The 16,906-nt window shown below is 42.8% G+C and overlaps 1 protein-coding gene across 1 annotated transcript in view; it reads left to right on the plus strand.

Annotated features, from left to right (window-relative positions):
• Window positions 1-16,906, plus strand: part of COL4A3 (collagen type IV alpha 3 chain) — a 135,736-nt gene that overhangs the window by 28,770 nt on the left and 90,060 nt on the right. Inside the window, exons 3-9 of the mRNA XM_084847141.1 lie at window positions 6,530-6,619; window positions 9,618-9,662; window positions 11,091-11,135; window positions 11,944-12,006; window positions 12,431-12,484; window positions 13,311-13,337; window positions 14,377-14,454. Coding sequence (XP_084703267.1) covers window positions 6,530-6,619; window positions 9,618-9,662; window positions 11,091-11,135; window positions 11,944-12,006; window positions 12,431-12,484; window positions 13,311-13,337; window positions 14,377-14,454 — 402 coding nt within the window. The remainder of the gene's footprint in view (window positions 1-6,529; window positions 6,620-9,617; window positions 9,663-11,090; window positions 11,136-11,943; window positions 12,007-12,430; window positions 12,485-13,310; window positions 13,338-14,376; window positions 14,455-16,906) is intronic.

A 16,906-nucleotide genomic window follows, 5' to 3' on the forward strand; every position in this document is an offset into this window, starting at 1 on the left:
GCATCACAGTTTGAACATCATTTAAGAGAGACATTGTGGTGTAGAGGTTAGACGTTGGACTGGGACTTGAATGGTCCAGGTTCTAGTCCCCACTCATAAATGAAGCTCCCTGGGTGACATATATCTGTTCTTCTAACATCTGTTCTTCTTGTATACGGATGGCTGAACATCCAGAGCAATTCTACCAGCATAAGAGTGGTGTATGTCATCCCCTGATGTAATGTGAATGTAGGATTGCTCTGTTATTTTGGTAACTAATAGTTTAACATGCCTGTCCATTTTTCTTTCTTTCTTTTTTCATAACATGCTATTCCAGAATCTGCCAGTGGAGGGGGCACACTACTGTCTCCTGTACACAAAATTTTAATTTTGTCAACCTTCTTCTATAGAATAAAAAGTGATTCCTATTGCTCTTTGTGAAAACATAATCAAGAATATTGTTTAGTCCTATTCTTAAATTTTTCATAGATTGGCTCATCATAGATTTCCTCCCAAATTTCTCAAAGACTAAAATCATTTGAATTCACCTGGATTTAAAGTAGTTCTAAAGCCGAGCAGCAGGTTTCCAGTATAGCACTGACATGTTCAATAAACACTTTACATATCTGAAGTGAGTCATTTTAAGGCCTGGTGATTGGAGCCTGCTTGGTTTATTAGGACAATCATATATCTTTCTGCTTTTTTGGTAAGAGGCTTCTCCCGTGTGTGGCCTGACCAGTACTCTGATTTAAGTCCCGCTTTCTTACCATCTCTGCAGCGGCCTTTAGGCAACTTCCTTCCAGGAAGAAAATAGTGGAGAATAGGCGGCCCTACCACACCCCTGCATTACAACACACAACAGCAGAGTGTCCCCAGTCTGCCATTCCTAGTGGCTCACCTTGTAGGGGACAGGGTTTGGAAACAGGATATAGGAATTATTGGCCCACACCAGGACAAGGGAAGAATACTTACCTTTTGCATTCCTGGCAAAAAGAAAAAGAAAGAAAATGATGTCAGGGGCAAAATAAAGGATGCTCCCAGGACTCAAACCCACACTGCAAGCACCATGCAGCGAGCAAAGGGCTGGATGTGCCTGATCTCGTCTGATCTTGGAAGCTAAGCAGGGTCAGCCCTGGTTAGTACTTGGATGGGAGGACGCCTGGGAATCAGGCTTCCTGCATTGAGCAGGGGGTTGGACTTGATGGTCTTGTAGGCCCCTTCCAACCCTATGATTCTATGATTCTATGATTCTATTTAGCAGTTCGCTAAGCATTCAGCCCCAGCAGCAGACAGCAAACCCACAAATCGTGGGGCATTTGTCTTCCCAACTGCCTCCAGCCCCAGTCATAGATGCCAGGAGCACAGAGGCTGTAGGAGGAGACCTAGCCTGCTAGAACAGCTTGTGTTTTCCATGCTGGAGGTTCCTCATTAAAAATCACAAGACAATTCCACAGCAGGAAAGGTGGAGGGGTCCCCACACTCAAGCAAGGCTGACCTAATCAGGAGGAACACTGCATGGACTGTTTCCTGCATATGCCAAGCAGCCCTTTTGGCCCATCCCTCCCACTGGCAACCAGTGTGACCAGTCCATCCTCCCAGGGTAGGCCAGCCCTGCCAAATAGCATCCCATTAGGACTCATTGCCCATCACCCCTTTATCAGCCCCATCCCTTGCTCTCTTCCCACCCCATCTGACTTCCTCATACACCTTGGCAGCAGTACCCATCCTACTTGTGCACCCTGAGACACCTGCCTCCTTATAATCCAGGTGAGCAAAGAGTGGAGGGGCCACTGCCTCAAGCCCATCAAACTCTCTGTCTGCCCCTTTAGAGTCCCAGCTGAGGCCAGATGAGAGTTGTTTGTTCATTGTAAAAACTTATATCCCGCCTATTTCCCCAGCAAAAAATCTGCAATATTTAAAATAATCCTAAACATCCAAATTAAAAAACAACAATAAGAAACATTTCTAAAAACAGCAGTTAACCATAAGGGCGAAAGGTTGTGAGGATAAAATGGAGGAGGAGGAGGATTATGTATGCCACCTTGGGTTCCTTAAGGAGGAAAAAGGCAGGAAATAAATAAACAAACAAATAAATGCATGTATGCATGCATGCATGCATGCATACATACATACATACATACCAAACACACACCTAGGGGTATTAAAACTTTTAACCAAACACCTTCTTAAAGTTTGTACATACTGCCTAAAACAGTACAGTGTTGGTGCCTGACGAATCTCTGTCGGCAGAGCATTCCACAAGGTGGGTGCAGATACAGAGAATGCTCTGGACGTTGTGGTTGTCCACCTAGCTTCAAGAGGTTGAGGAATCTGCCTGAGGTGATGGCCGGAGCATGCAGGGAGGGAGGTAGTACTCAGGAGATTTGGTAAAAGGTAGTCCTTAGGAGATTTCCCAAGTTTTGAAGCTATTTGAGAGGAATTTGTTTACCTGAGTGTACCTGAGTGTTTTAGGGTGCAAGTGAACTCAGAGGCGGCTGACTATCCAATGCAGGGTGGATGGAGCACAGAGAAGATCCTCTCCTCCACGCTTCAGCTGCCCTGCATTTGCAGCTAGACAGCTGATTTTGGCTGTCTTGGTGGGGACATCAGAGTGGGAATGGGGAGGCCAGACGGTGCATAGAAAGCATCGTAACAATGTGTCCGTGGTCTCCTCCCCTCCCCGCCTCAAAGAACGCCCCTTTTTTGCCTGCTCTGTGCTGCAGTTATGAGCGCAGAGACGTGAAAGAACCGTGCTGCCTACAAGGGGACAGGGGAGGGAGCAGGGAGCACAGTTTCTCGGAACTGAAAGATCCTATGGCCATCTAGACACTGCTTTCTTAAACATTTTGACCTGTTAAATACAAAACTGTCTGTACATAAGCAATACCAAGGGCAGCAGCTAAGATGGCTGATGCCAACTACTTAACAACATATACTTGATGCTCATAGACTGAAGCCTGGACGAATCTATGGCCTACATGCCTGACCTCAGTCCATCAAACCTGGCAACTCCAAATTCTGGCCTCCTTTGGAGATAATGATAAACTATGTTTTATCATTATATTATGGAGGCTTGGGCTCATGCAATCTCGCTCCCCCTCCTCTTGTAAGGTGGCTGCAGAGATGTTTGAAAATGGAAGTGAAAGCTTCCAATCAACAACAGATTTGTGTTATGTCTGAACTCTAAACTGTGATTAATCTTAACTATCGTTTATTGAAACAAGCCAGCATAATAATCAATGGTTTGAAGTTGGCTTGTTTCAGTAAACCATAGTGACATAGTTACAGTTTATGTGTTGTTTCCAATGAAACAACAAACTGCAATTCGTTAAAAATTGAAGTGAAAGCTTCTGATCTCCTTTTGGCCGCAGACAATGTTTGCAGAGGCTTTGTTCACATAAAAATACATCATAATGTATCTTTCCATCCAAACAAGACAATTGTCTCTCAGTCCAACCTATCTCACTGGATTCTCATGAGGAGGAAAACAGATAGCCGCTCTGTTTTATCACCCCATATTCCATAGAGACAGGGTGGGATGGATGGATGGATAGATCTCTGGAAGAACTTCATGCCTTAGGAGAAGAAAAGATGCATTAGCAGAAAGAGACAGGATGATGTAAATTCATGTTCTAATAATTTTATTTTTAAAAACAACTTTTAAATATTTTCCTTGAATTTGAAGACCAGTTTGTACAGGTGAATGACCTCCACATGGTCCTATGGGAAAGTATACTCTTTGAACTGATGTTCCATAAATACACAGCAGAGGCAATTTTCATGATCAAGGCAGTCGAGTGTGTGGGGATCTCATGAATATTGCCTGACTGTTTAAACTGGGGATGCTTGAGCAATTCGATCTTTACAGATTTGAATATGAATTGACCTGATTCATAGCTTCTGGACCAATTTGCAGATCAGAACATAGTTGTTCTTCAGATTTTGCAGTTCTCCAAATTTTGTGATTCAGTTCTCTGCTCAAAAAATACATCAAAATGCATTTACACATGTTTATTTTGAGATAAAGTACCATTAAAAATATTTTTTGTGAGAGTATATGCAAAACTGACACAGACCAGGAATGGATCCATCCATCCCACATTTAAACTGGCCTATAGTCATTCAACAGTTGAACATGAGTTCATTAGAGAAAAGGTGGGATATAGATGATGCTGATGATAATTTCAGTACAGAGCAGAACCAATCACCACATCAAATATGTGTGTTGAGTTGGTCTGTGCACATAGTGAAGTGGATGTATGATTGCTTCACTGCTGTGCCTAGCTTTCAACTTAACACATAATCGACCAATTTATTTTCATCAGCTTTGGTGTGGCATCGTAAATCTGAGGCAATCTCCCATTCTCAGTTTGCAAATTTGGTTGTGTGCATTGGGAGTCTAATTATTTCTTTCAACTCCTGCCAGAAAACAGCTGTTATTTAATACAATTCGCTCCACAGCTGGCAGTTTTATAGCATCTGCCAGCTGAAGTATTATTTTTCAATAGAATTAGAGTTCCAGACCATCATGACACTGGTAAAGGCCAAGAATGTTACAGCTTTGTTAGGACACAACAGCATTGTTGGTTGGACTCTTTGCTATCAGCTAAACTTTGTGCTTTTCAGCCAACCTGCATTAACACAGCCAAATTCTGAAACTTTACTCCCGGAAAATAATGGCATGTCCAGCTGACAGTTCTGAATGGGCATCTATGAGCATCCAGCACATCATCATCATTATTACTACATTTATATCCCACCTTTCTTCCATCATGGAACTCAAGATGGCTACATGTAGTTCCCAGGTGTTCTCCCCTCCAGGCACTGACCAGACCCAAACCTGCTTAGCTTCAGCAACGTGGCTGTCTCAAGTGCCTTCAGACTGTGCCCTGGGACATATCTTTCAACCTACAATCCACACACTAGCAACTACACCTGATCCTCTTGCTTGTCCCTTCTGCCTATATCACAAGTGGCACTAGGCATTGCACCAACAGTTGTGATGGATAGGACAAGAAAAGAGTCTTTGCACTTCTCACTGGACCGTTTCAGGCTATGGGTTCTGATGATGCTCTGCGATGTGGCTTGGTTTGTAGGGGTGTGGTATGGATCAGTTCTGGAGCAGGGGTCAGGTTAGGTCAGATTTCTCAGGTAGCAAGGTGAAAAGAAATCAGCACCATGGAAAGCTCTAATTGGATCTGGGACTAGAAGTTAAATAGGGCTGTCTGTATGTTGCTCCAACAAGGATCTTTTTCTATTGGGAATGAATAGCAGATGAAGACCCAAACCACCCCATGACCACTACATGCTGGGGGAAAAGTGGGGGGGGGACCCACAACTAATTCTTACAAGTGGGCATAGATGCCTGTAATTCTAACAAATCTCCATAGCACTTTGAGGAGCACACTTTTAAGATCCTTAATTTGGAGAATAGGCCCCAAAGAAAGGCCTTCAACACCCAACATCTGGTGCTCATTAAAAAGTAAGTCTCATTCAGTACTACACAGCAAACAATCCCAGAGAAGATGGTATATTGTTGCATCCACCCTACAAACCTCAAAGAGAGTGGATTCCTGCAAAACAAACATATTGCTACATAAAGTGCAGTGTCCACTCAAGACCTGCTGAATCTGACCACATTGATCAGAAAGCCTAAAATCACCCAGGGCTCGACAGAAAGAAAAAATCCTCCTCCCCAAAAGACCACTCTCCCACTGTTAATGCCAGTTCAGTTTGATTCCATGCTGAACACAGCTTGTGACCTCTGATGGTGATAAAGAAAATCTGATATAAATTACATCATGTCCCAATGCTTCCTTGGTGGCCTGATCAGCCAATTCATTACCCACTCCTACCCAGATAAAGCAGGTACCCAAGATAAACCCAGCTCTAAGTCCCATAAGGTACAGCTCAAAATTTAGAAGCCATACCTTGTTTACTAACAGAGACTATCCAACAATGATGATCAGAGCAAGACTGGGGTTTTGCTCTGGTTAGCCCCACCGTCATGCTGACTGAGGCTCTCTTAAAGGGGCCTGGCTTGTTTTAGCAACCTCAGGCTGCAACGATATGGGAATGGCTGTGGCATGCTGGTTTCCTCAGGGCCTGAGTTCTCAGAGCCTGAGGACAGTAATGCAACTTCCTCTGGATGTAGAGGAGCTGGCTTCAGGAGTCTTCCTGGAGAACTGCATCCCGGGGAGGTGGAAGCCTCATGACTCCTTTCAGTAGTCAAGTCTTCTCCCTGTATCATTAACTATGGAGTCTCTTGCTCTGAGGACAAGGGCTTGGAATCCTTTGAGGATGAGGGTTCAAGGTCCTGGTTCATGTCTCTAAGCTATCTGTAGTGCCAGCGCCCTATCCTTCCAGCTTAGCTCTCAAGCGCCACATCAAAATGGGGAAAGCTTCTGACTGATGTGCCATTAATGTCTATGAATTAACTGAAAGGTGTGGGTGAGGATGGGTGTGTCCAGCTAACATTAGAATTTTACCCCCAAATCTGCAGTGAGTTTTCAGGAGAAACAACAAGGATACACATGCATTTTTTTTCCAGGGTGAAAAGGGCTTTCCTGGTTATCCTGGCCCACCTGGGCAGATGGGTTTCCCTGGCCCAGAGGGACCTCCTGGACCACAAGGACCCAAGGTATGCTGTAGTCTGATGCGTGTGCATGTGAGACTCTCACTGTGTGATTGAGAGATTATTATGAAGAACACTGGAAAAGCAAAAGACAATTCTGAGCTTGTAGCTTACAGTGCAATCCGAATTCCCCGCCGCCGCCGCCGCCCTCCATTGTTGATGGCTGGAGGGGGTTAGGATGTAGCGGAGGTTGGCTTCCACTTGCGGAGAGAAGTTCCACTGGTGGGGGTGGGGGAAGTGGTGCAGCTAGGGCTGGAACTTCGAGCCAAAGTTCAGGATCCCACAATTCAGCCCCCCCCCCAATGACCACCCAGGGAATCTCAGTCGATGAGGGCATCAGGGTGGCAGAAGCAAACTCTATTTAATTCCTGTGGTCATGGATGGTGCTATGATTTAAGTGAGCTTAAAATGCAAAACTGCAGATGCTCAGAGCATTCTTTTAATCAGAGTTGGCAAACATTTTAACACAGAAGGAATGATTAAACAGCTGTAAAACATGGAATGGTGGTCGGCCAGCAGGAGGGGGAAAGAGAAATGTTAGTGGTGTACATTACAATTGAAGTAATACACATGGCCATCTAAAGGGCAGGGGGCACAAGACCATTACGTCCAGGGTATAAAATGGTCTAGCTGCACCCCTGGGTGGGTGGGTGGGTGGGGGTTGCAACAACTGAGGTCTCTGCTGCACCACTGTGATGGAAAACTACCAAAGCTAGCAGGTGGAAAGCCCTGAAATGTGGGGCATTTCATGGATGGGCTGGGAACAGGGTGATGGTGGCTTGCAGATTTTCTGAGGGGACCCCTTAGGCCCCTCATCTAGACCAGTCTGGAGCTGACAAAGCAAACAAATGGGGGGATGTCCCCACCTCCTGCTGTGGCTGACATGAGCTGGCAGGGTTTGGGCTGTGGTGGATGATGGATCCGTCACTTTGCTTCTCCTGGCCTCATTGCATGTTGCTCTGCCTGTTCTGTAAAATGCACCTATTTAGAATTTAATATAGATCCATCTTATTGATAGTATGGTTTTGAGAAACTAGATTAGAGTCGCAGACAAATTTGGCATGAACTCCCACAGTAAATAAGTAAATTTGATTTCTTTGGCCATAAGCCACAACAAACTTCAAAAGTTGAATATGTTTTCACTGCGTTATTTCATCCATCTCCAGTTCTATCAATGGTATTGGTTAGTTAAGCTGCTAAATCTGGGCACAATGCAGCAAAAGTTAAGGATTTTGAAGTCCCATGGATTTGAAGTCCCATGAGGGGTTGTAAGAACCTAGTAAACTCTCCTATTGAAATCAGTGAGACTTAAGATGCTTAGTTTTGACTGGCTTGCGTCCTTTGAAACAAGTTACATTGCCATGAAATCTTCAAGAGCCGTGTTCCAATGACAGCACTGCAGTGAGTAAACATGGGGGTGATGGAGTGATATCACAGCAACAAGCCCCACTCCCCAAGTTATGGGCGTTCATTAGACTGCTAATCCCTATGCATATACAAAGTATATGAGAGCAGGCTCTGCACACAGTTGAGAAACCTTCCTACATGAATATCTATGTGCATCCTGTTCCTGTGAATGGCCAAAGATGTGTTCAGTTAATAAATGAACCCATTTTTAAATCTCAGTCTGTGACCTGACCATATGAACCGTTCAAAATCAGACTATATATTGAAAAAAATGTAGCCCTGTTCAGGCATTCTTTAAGCGTGTTGTTCAAACACGCAAGGAACAGCAGCACTCCAGCCTTGCTCTCCTCCATTGTCATTCTCATAGCACTGAACAAGTGGAGGGGAACTTTTTGAAGAGGAGAACCTCCTGTAACCCAGGGAGCTCTTCATAAGATTACAAACCCCTGTGGATATAGGAGGCTCTTCCCTTCACAAAGTCATCTTCTATGTGTAGAGCATGACAAGTATGACAATGGAGGGGGTGAGGGCTAGAGTGCTCCCCCTCCTCATGTGCTTAAACAACACACTTAGAGAACACCTGAACAGGGCTTGTGAACGGGCACATCCTGTGTCTATGAACATTCTGTTCTATCAACAACACACTTAGAGAACACCTGAACAGGGCTTGTGAACGAGCACATCCTGTGTCTATGAACATTCTGTTCTATCACTGAGATTTTTTTCTGTTGCCGAATTTCTTACCTTTTTTAAAAAAATAATTACTATTTTATGGTTATTTACATAATACATAGTGATATTGTAATACCAGATACATAATAATGCCAATACTGCTTACAATGATCACATTTTAACATCAAAATTAGTCACAAAGTAAAAGCAGCATTAAGAATTTAAAAACAATATTTATAGGAAAACTGCTATTAAATCATCCCAAGTAAAGAAAAGGGTTTTAATAATTCCTGAGCTTTTTCATTCCAATAAATGATAAAAAGACTCCACTTTTCTGTAAATTGATCCTCTATTGATATACCTTCTCTACCTCTTTTCATGTTAGTCAACTTAACCATAGTGGTGATGTCCCAGACCCAAGACACCAATCATTAATTGAAGGTGGGTAACTGATTGCCATTTGGGCTGCAATTAAGAGGCAAATCACCATTTCGATATCGTCACAAGCAACTATGCCCTCAAGATATCCAAAAGTAGTTATGAATGGGTCTTTAGGTAGTATATCATAAGATTAAACTGATCACATTCAACACTGTTGCCATATTTCAACCCAGAGGAATCACTGCTTGTAAACCTTTTACTGAAAAAAGTTTGTGTTTACAATTCCCATTTGTTCAGTTGCCAGCAGGATGATTATTCCTGTGTTTTGCTAAGGTACTTTCTCCTTTTTAAAAAAGGTGTATCTGTTTTAGAGCTTATGTAATAGGCAGTGGAGTTGCTTTGTTTTTTGTCTGTTATTTTAATTCCTTTAATAACTAGAGTACAACAGAAATGGGACCTAAGAACAGTTAAATTACATCTTTGGATCTTCTGCAGGAAGATAAACTTGTAGTATAATTAATTGTACTTTCCTTTTGCTTCCTAGGGTTTTCCAGGGCCAGTAGGCTATGCTGGGCCTAAAGGTTCAAGGGTTGGTATTTTGGTATTCAGTAATATACAGTGCCTTGCATAAGTATTCACCTCCCTTTGACATTTCCACATTTTGTTGTGTTACAACCTAGAATTAAAATGGATTTAATTGGCATTTTTTCCCCATTTGATTTACTCAACATACTTAACACTCTGTAAGTGCAAAATATTTTTATTGTGCCACAAAAGTAAAGTATTCACTCTGCTGAGTCAATACTTGGTCGAAGCACCTTTGGCAGCAATTACAGCTGTGAGTCTTTTGGAGTAAGTCTATACCAGCTTTGCGCATCTGAATCCTGCAGTTGTTGCCCATTCTTCTTGGCAAAATTGCTCAAGCTCTGTCAGATTGGATGGGGACCACTGGTGCACAGCAGTTTTCAAGTCTTGCCACAGGTCCTCAATTGGATTGATGTCTGGGCTTTGAGCGGGCCATTCTAAGACATTCAGGTTCCTGTTTTTAAACTACTCCAGTGTAACTTTGGCTGTGTGTTTAGGGTCATTGTCCTGCTGGAAGGTGAACCTCCACCCCAGTCCCAGGTCCCAGTTTATAATAGGAAGCATGTCTACTCAAAAGTAAGCATGAGCAGCATGTGTACTTAGAAATAAGCAGGACAAGTTTTTGTGTGTCTGCCAGAAGTAAGCATGACTGAATCACTTAGCAGCACTTTCCAATAGCATCCCAAACACCAAGCTTCTGCATGTCTACTCAGAAGTAAGCATGACCATCATGTCTACACAGAAGTAAGCAAGGCAAGCCTCTGCATATCTACTCAGATGTAAGTAGGGCACACTTCTGCAAGACAAGGCTCACGCTTTCTTCACGCAGAGCTGCGATTTATCCTGTGACTGAGATTGCTCCTTCACAGAAGTTTGCAGGCTCTTTACATCACGCTGTGATCATCCAAGGCTCTCCTGAACTAAATGCCTTTTGTTCCATTTTTAAATAGATCTCAGATAATGAGCTATCAAATTACCCTGTTGTGTTCCACTTGAGCTCCCTCCGTGAAAAGAGGAAAAGCGGCAAGAAGAGGAGCAAAACTGATGAAAGATGATGGAAGACTCAGATATGGGGAGAAGGAGGGGGGAAGGGGAGGGGGGAAAGGAAGCATGTGAAAAAGGGAGTCGTTGTGATCCTGCATTTAAAATGGAGGCTTTTAAATCCTAAAAGATTTTAGGTTGGTGTAGATATGCCCTCAGATGAAGTGGGACTGAATCATTCCGCAGGTATCTCCCCATGCCCCGCCCCCTCTGCCCCTCAGGGAAAAGTTCTTATCTCCGATCAGCAGCTGGTCAGATAAGAGCTAGCGTTAGCAAAATATATGCTTTTGTACCCTTGAACAATTGCAATCCCGTTTCTGTGAAATTCTGGGTTTGTTTTAGTAAAATAGTGTACTCACTGGTTTCTTTCTCTGTTTCTTCTTATCATTAGGGAACCCCAGGAGTCCCTGGTTATTCAGGTCCCCCAGGTCTCCCGGTAAGTGAAATAAAACATTACCAATAAAATCCCAGTATATTAATTACCTCCATCTTACAATTAACTCTCTATATCTTAAAGATTTATTGATATCAATGTTTTTGCGCAACCCGCCCCACCCCACCCCCAGTAAAAAAAAAACAGGCCAGAAGTCCACAGAATCTGGATGACTAGCAAAAAGCCAGTCTGCTGCAGAATCTACCAGTCAGATTCATAGAAATCCTAATTCATTGGAGTCCGTTATGGATTTCTCTGACAACCCTAGGTACAGTGGGATTCAGTTTTGCTAAATCAATTTATTTATTTATTTATTCATTCATTCATTCATTCATTTCATTTCTATACCGCCCAACAGCCGAAGCTCTCTGGGCGGTTCACAAAAATTAAAACCAAACAACACACAATAAAACAATTTAAAATATATAGAACATTAAAGCCACAATATAACAATACAACCACAATAAAACCTAGCAGCAGTGCAGGAGTTTAAAATACAGATTTAAAACAGCAAAGATAAAAATTTAGAAAGCTAAAATGCTAAAATGCCTGGGAAAATAAAAAGGTCTTCACCTGGCGCCGAAAGGAATACAATGTAGATGCCAGGCGAACCTCACTAGGGAGCTCATTCCAGAGCCAGGGTGCCACAGCAGAAAAAGCCCTCCTCCTAGTAGCCACCCGCCTCACTTCCTTTGGCAGGGGCTCACGGAGAAGGGCCGCTGGTGATGACTGCCTTTATAGTCAAATGTCTGTCATGAGTAATTCTGATTTGCAGTAATAGTTACTTTGGCAATGTTGTAACTATTTTTAGGGTGAGCCAGGAAATGCTGGTCCCCCAGGTCGTCTAGGTATACCAGGATGCAATGGGACAAAGGTAAGAATAAAGCAAAACCCGATAGCCTCCTGGTGGCACCACACCAGTATGTATGTGCACTTCTAGTAATGACAGTAGCATCCATTCTTTAGTGGAGAGTTGGGCCTTAAGATCAATTCACACTTTATGTGGCAGGTACATCAGTGCTTGCCAAAGTGAGCAACATAAAGTGCAATGGGGACAGAATTGTACGGGGACACATTATGGACACACACCATGACAGCTCCCCAGTGTCTGTCCCTTTGCCTTTAGAGCAAGGGGGAGTGCACATTTGGTAAAGAATTGCCCTGTGACACTCCTTAGAGCCTGTAAGAGTTTTGTGGAAGGTGTGTGAACGGAGTAACAGAGTGCATCGTTCCTATGGGTCTATCACATATCTTTGTCTCTGTGCCAGCTTCTCTTTCACCACTTCTCTAATTTCCAGGGTGAGAGGGGATTTCCAGGGTTCCCAGGGCAAGGAGGACTTCCAGGATCACCAGTAAGTTTCAGTTTATAATCGTCTAATGAGCCCTGTGTAGAGTTTCTCATCCGAGAGGTCCAAATTATTAGATTAAAATTAATTATCAACCACAGTACTATCTTGGGGGGAAAATGAGGAGAAGCATGGAGTTATGTTTCAAATTATCAATGTCAAATTAGCCAAAAATTATGGAAACTTACATTAATAGACAAATTGAGCAAGTATGTATGTTCCAAGGTATGGCAAGATTAGACCACACAGTTCCCATTTATCTCAAAAGCCAACAGAAATCCTGCTATACTTTGAAAATCATCAATTAGTACTCTGAAAAGACATTGCTACATAACATAACAATCAAGGACTGTTACATAGTTCCATTTGTCTTTTTTAACTTTATACGTACATCAGTTTCACGCTTGTAAACACCTCTTTGGAGGTTCTTTTGATTTCAGTATTGTTGTTATTTTATTCTATATTCAAGTGACAACAAGAAATATAAAAACATAGTTTAAAAATATTGAAAAAATATTGAAAGATTATTCTTCTGGATCATTTAAGCAGCAATTTTCTATACACTTACCTAGGATTAAGTCCCATCGATCCCAGTGGGGGTTACTTCTGAGTAGATACATATAGGAAATATGCACTGCACATTTGTGAGAGTAAAATGGGCTTGACTGGGCCTTATCTTTCTATAATGTTGCCATTCGACAGTACTTGTAAGTACTTTGTGATTTTGAACACTTCCCTGGACACTTAAGGCCCCCATATTAGAAACTGTCTTCTTAAATTCCTGATACTAGATTTTATGCATTTATAATATGTTGTATTTTTCTCTATCTAGGGTCCTAAAGGCATCAAAGGAGGAAAAGTAAGTCAGTAAACCTGCAAAAGAAAAAACAATGCTATGGATTAGGATCATGGAGGGCAGACTTCAGGCTTGCAGGATCTACTTTTCTTTTTTCTTTTTACAGGAAATGCAGGAAATGTAGTTTTGTCCATTCTTTTGGTATAGGGACACTTCTCCCAAAATAATTGCATTCATTTTCCCCCTCAAAATTTTAGTTCTGAAATACTTGTCATGTTTCTGAATGGAACCAAAGTTCCAGGAATTTGTAATTTCTTCTGGATTTTTTTAATACAGTCAAATTTTACACAGAGTTCTGTGTATGTGCATTTTCATGCAGTTTTCATTTCCTTTAGTTCATTCATGTCTTCTCTCCTACTTTATCCATGCACATTGATAAAATATATTGGAGTATCAAGATTCTTTACGTATATTATTTTACTGATGAGTATGTGCATGTGTGTGCATTGATAAAATACTTGGGGGAAAAAACAGACTTGATATGATTATGTCAAGTACAGTTGCATCAAGATTCTTTATGTGCGATAATTTACCAATGTGCAAGAGTGCATGTGCTCATCAGTGAAACACTATGCAGGAAAAATGTTGAAGCATGCATACCTATGAACACATCAAGGTTGCTTTTTTCAAGTGTTTTATCAATGCACATCTGTAAAGCAAAAGGAGGGAAGGTTGAAAATTAATGGAAGGCATTCAAAAATGCAGCAAATTGTGCATATTCCAGTTCTCTAGTGAACTGTAGTAATTATCCTAGTTATCCCAGAATTCAGGTGCATGGGGAACCAAACAAACAATAAGGAAAGAATGAAGGAAATCCTCTCAGCCCTTCCACTATTGGAAGACATTTTCTCAAATCTCCTGGTCACCATTAAAAAATCAAATCAAAAGATACTCAGTTTGCTGCATTTGTCTGGGAGCTTTTAGCTCTGACATGCTGGTGCAATGCTCCACCTGTCCGATATTGAACATAATGGACGAATTCACTCTTGCGCTCTCTCTCTCTCTCTCTCTGTCTCTCTCTCTCTCTCTCTTAATTCCCAAGGGATGTTCTGCAAATGGATATAACCAGAGTTATATTTCCCAAGGTGATCCTGGATTGCCAGGAACACCTGGATCTCAGGTAAGCCTGAGAATAATTTATTTTGCAGAATAATCTTTTAGACATGAATACATGTGTTCAGTTTTGTGGGATAGCAAACCATGGAATCTTTAGTTAAGTTAGAGCAGTATAAGACTTTGCCCATGAGGCAAAGTAATGAGTAGCTTGCTCGTTATATATTGTTTTTCTCCATTTATAGAGTTCCTAGAGAGGAATTGCTGGGTCTTTTAAGGATCAGTTTGGTTAACTGGGCATTAGTATATTTGTTAAATTATATGGATACATACATCCATGTGAAAGTTGCTCAGTTTGCTATTTTAGTTGCAAAACGTTGGCATGATTTTGTAGACAGGAATATCACAGTCCATAGGGCAGCCTTCCTGTGCCCTCCAGATGTGTAGGACCGCAACTCCAAAACTCTGAGCTGTCATTGTTGAATGTAATGAGTTGGATCCAAAGGTTCCCTTCCATTCATGCAATGTGCTTTCATTCATAGAAGTGTTCCACTTCTTCTGCTTGCAGAAAGGATCCTTCAGATCCAACCCAATGTATATATTTTATATGCTATAAGTTATGTTGTGAAGGCTTACTGGTTCACAATAAATATATTGCTACTACTGCTCAGTGGGATTGTTATTTTGATTTTTGTATTCATGGATATCAAAATATGGTAAAAGTAGGGATGTACGAAAGTTCTGCCATGGATCTCGGGGAGGCCGAATGCCAGTGCATTCGGCCCCCCGAAATCGGTGGCGGAACGGCCCTCCACCCCCCCGCCTTCCCCCCAGGATGGGACTTACCTGGGGCGGATCTTCCTGGTGGCGGCGGCGGCTCCAGCGGCAGCTCCGGTGGCAGCTCTGGCAGCGGTTCGGCAGCGGCAGCTGCGGCAGCCAGTCTTCCAACCGGCTGCCACCGCCATTTCCAGGTTAAAAACAAAACAAAACATGATAAGCTACGCAAAGATTGACATAGCATATCACGGCTAAATTTTAAAAAAACACCGGGATAGGCTACGTAAATGTTTACGTAGCCTATCACAGCTGATTAAAAACAAAAACGCGCGTACGCAAATGGCGGCACCCATGGGCGCCGCCATTTGCATTCCTTATTTTGGCACGTCTTAGTCTACGTAAACATTTACGTAGACTAAGACAGCGAAAATAAGGGGAACGGATCACAACAAACTGTGGCAAATTCTTAAAGTGATGGGAGTACCAGACCACCTTACCTGTCTCCTGAGAAACCTGTACGAGGGTCAAGAAGCAACAGTCAGAACCAGACATGGAACAACCGATTGGTTCAACATTGGGAAAGGAGTACGACAAGGCTGCATATTGTCACCCTGCTTATTTAACTTATATGCAGAGTACATCATGAGAAATGCCGGGTTGGATGAATCAGAGGTCGGAATTAAGATTGCCGGGAGAATTATCAACAACCTCCGATATGCAGACGATACCACCCTAATGGCAGAAAGCGAAGAGGATCTCAAGAGCCTCTTGTTGAGGGTGAAAGAGGAGAGTGCAAAAGCTGGTTTGAAACTCAACATTAAAAAAACTAAGATCATGGCATCTGGCCCTATCACTTCCTGGCATATAGAAGGGGAAGAAATGGAAGCAGTGACAGATTTCACTTTCTTGGGCTCCAAGATCACCGCAGCCGGTGACTGTAGCCATGAAATTAAAAGACGCTTGCTCCTTGGGAGGAAAGCTATGGCAAATCTAGACAGCATAGTAAGAAGCAGAGACATCACCTTGCCTACAAAGGTCCGTCTAATCAAAGCTATGGTTTTCCCAGTAGTAATGTATGGCTGTGAGAGCTGGACTATAAGGAAGGCTGAGCGCCGAAGAATTGATGCTTTCGAACTGTGGTGCTGGAGAAGACTCTTACGAGTCCCCTGGACTGCAAGGAGGTCAAATCAGTCAATCCTAAAGGAAATCAACCCTGAGTGCTCATTGGAAGGACAGATCCTGAAGCTGAAGCTCAAATATTTTGGCCACCTAATGCGAAGAGAAAACTCTCTGGAAAAGACCCTGATGCTGGGAAAGACTGAAGGCAAAAGGAGAAGGGGACGGCAGAGGATGAGATGGCTAGATAGCATCACGGATGCAATGAATATGAACTTGAGCACGCTCCGGGAGAGAGCGCAGGACAGGAAGGCCTGGCGTGCTATGGTCCATGGGGTCACGAAGAGTCGGACACGACTGAACGACTGAACAACAACAAATAGCGTAGAAGCTATACTATTTGCGTTCCCCTTATTTTCGCCGTCTTAGTCTACGTAAATGTTTACGTAGACTAAGATGTGCCAAAATAAGGAATGCAAATGGCGGCGCCCATGGGCGCCGCCATTTGCGTACGCGCATTTTTTGGTGTTTTTTTTAATCAGCCGTGATAGGCTACATAAACATTTATGTAGCCTATCACAGCTGACTGCAGGGACGCAAACAGCGGCGGCTACGGCCGCCACCAT

This window comes from Heloderma suspectum, chromosome 3 (genome assembly GCF_057233095.1).
Source record: "Heloderma suspectum isolate Gila_16-S chromosome 3, 16-S_ref, whole genome shotgun sequence".
In the NCBI taxonomy this organism is placed as follows: domain Eukaryota; kingdom Metazoa; phylum Chordata; class Lepidosauria; order Squamata; family Helodermatidae; genus Heloderma; species Heloderma suspectum.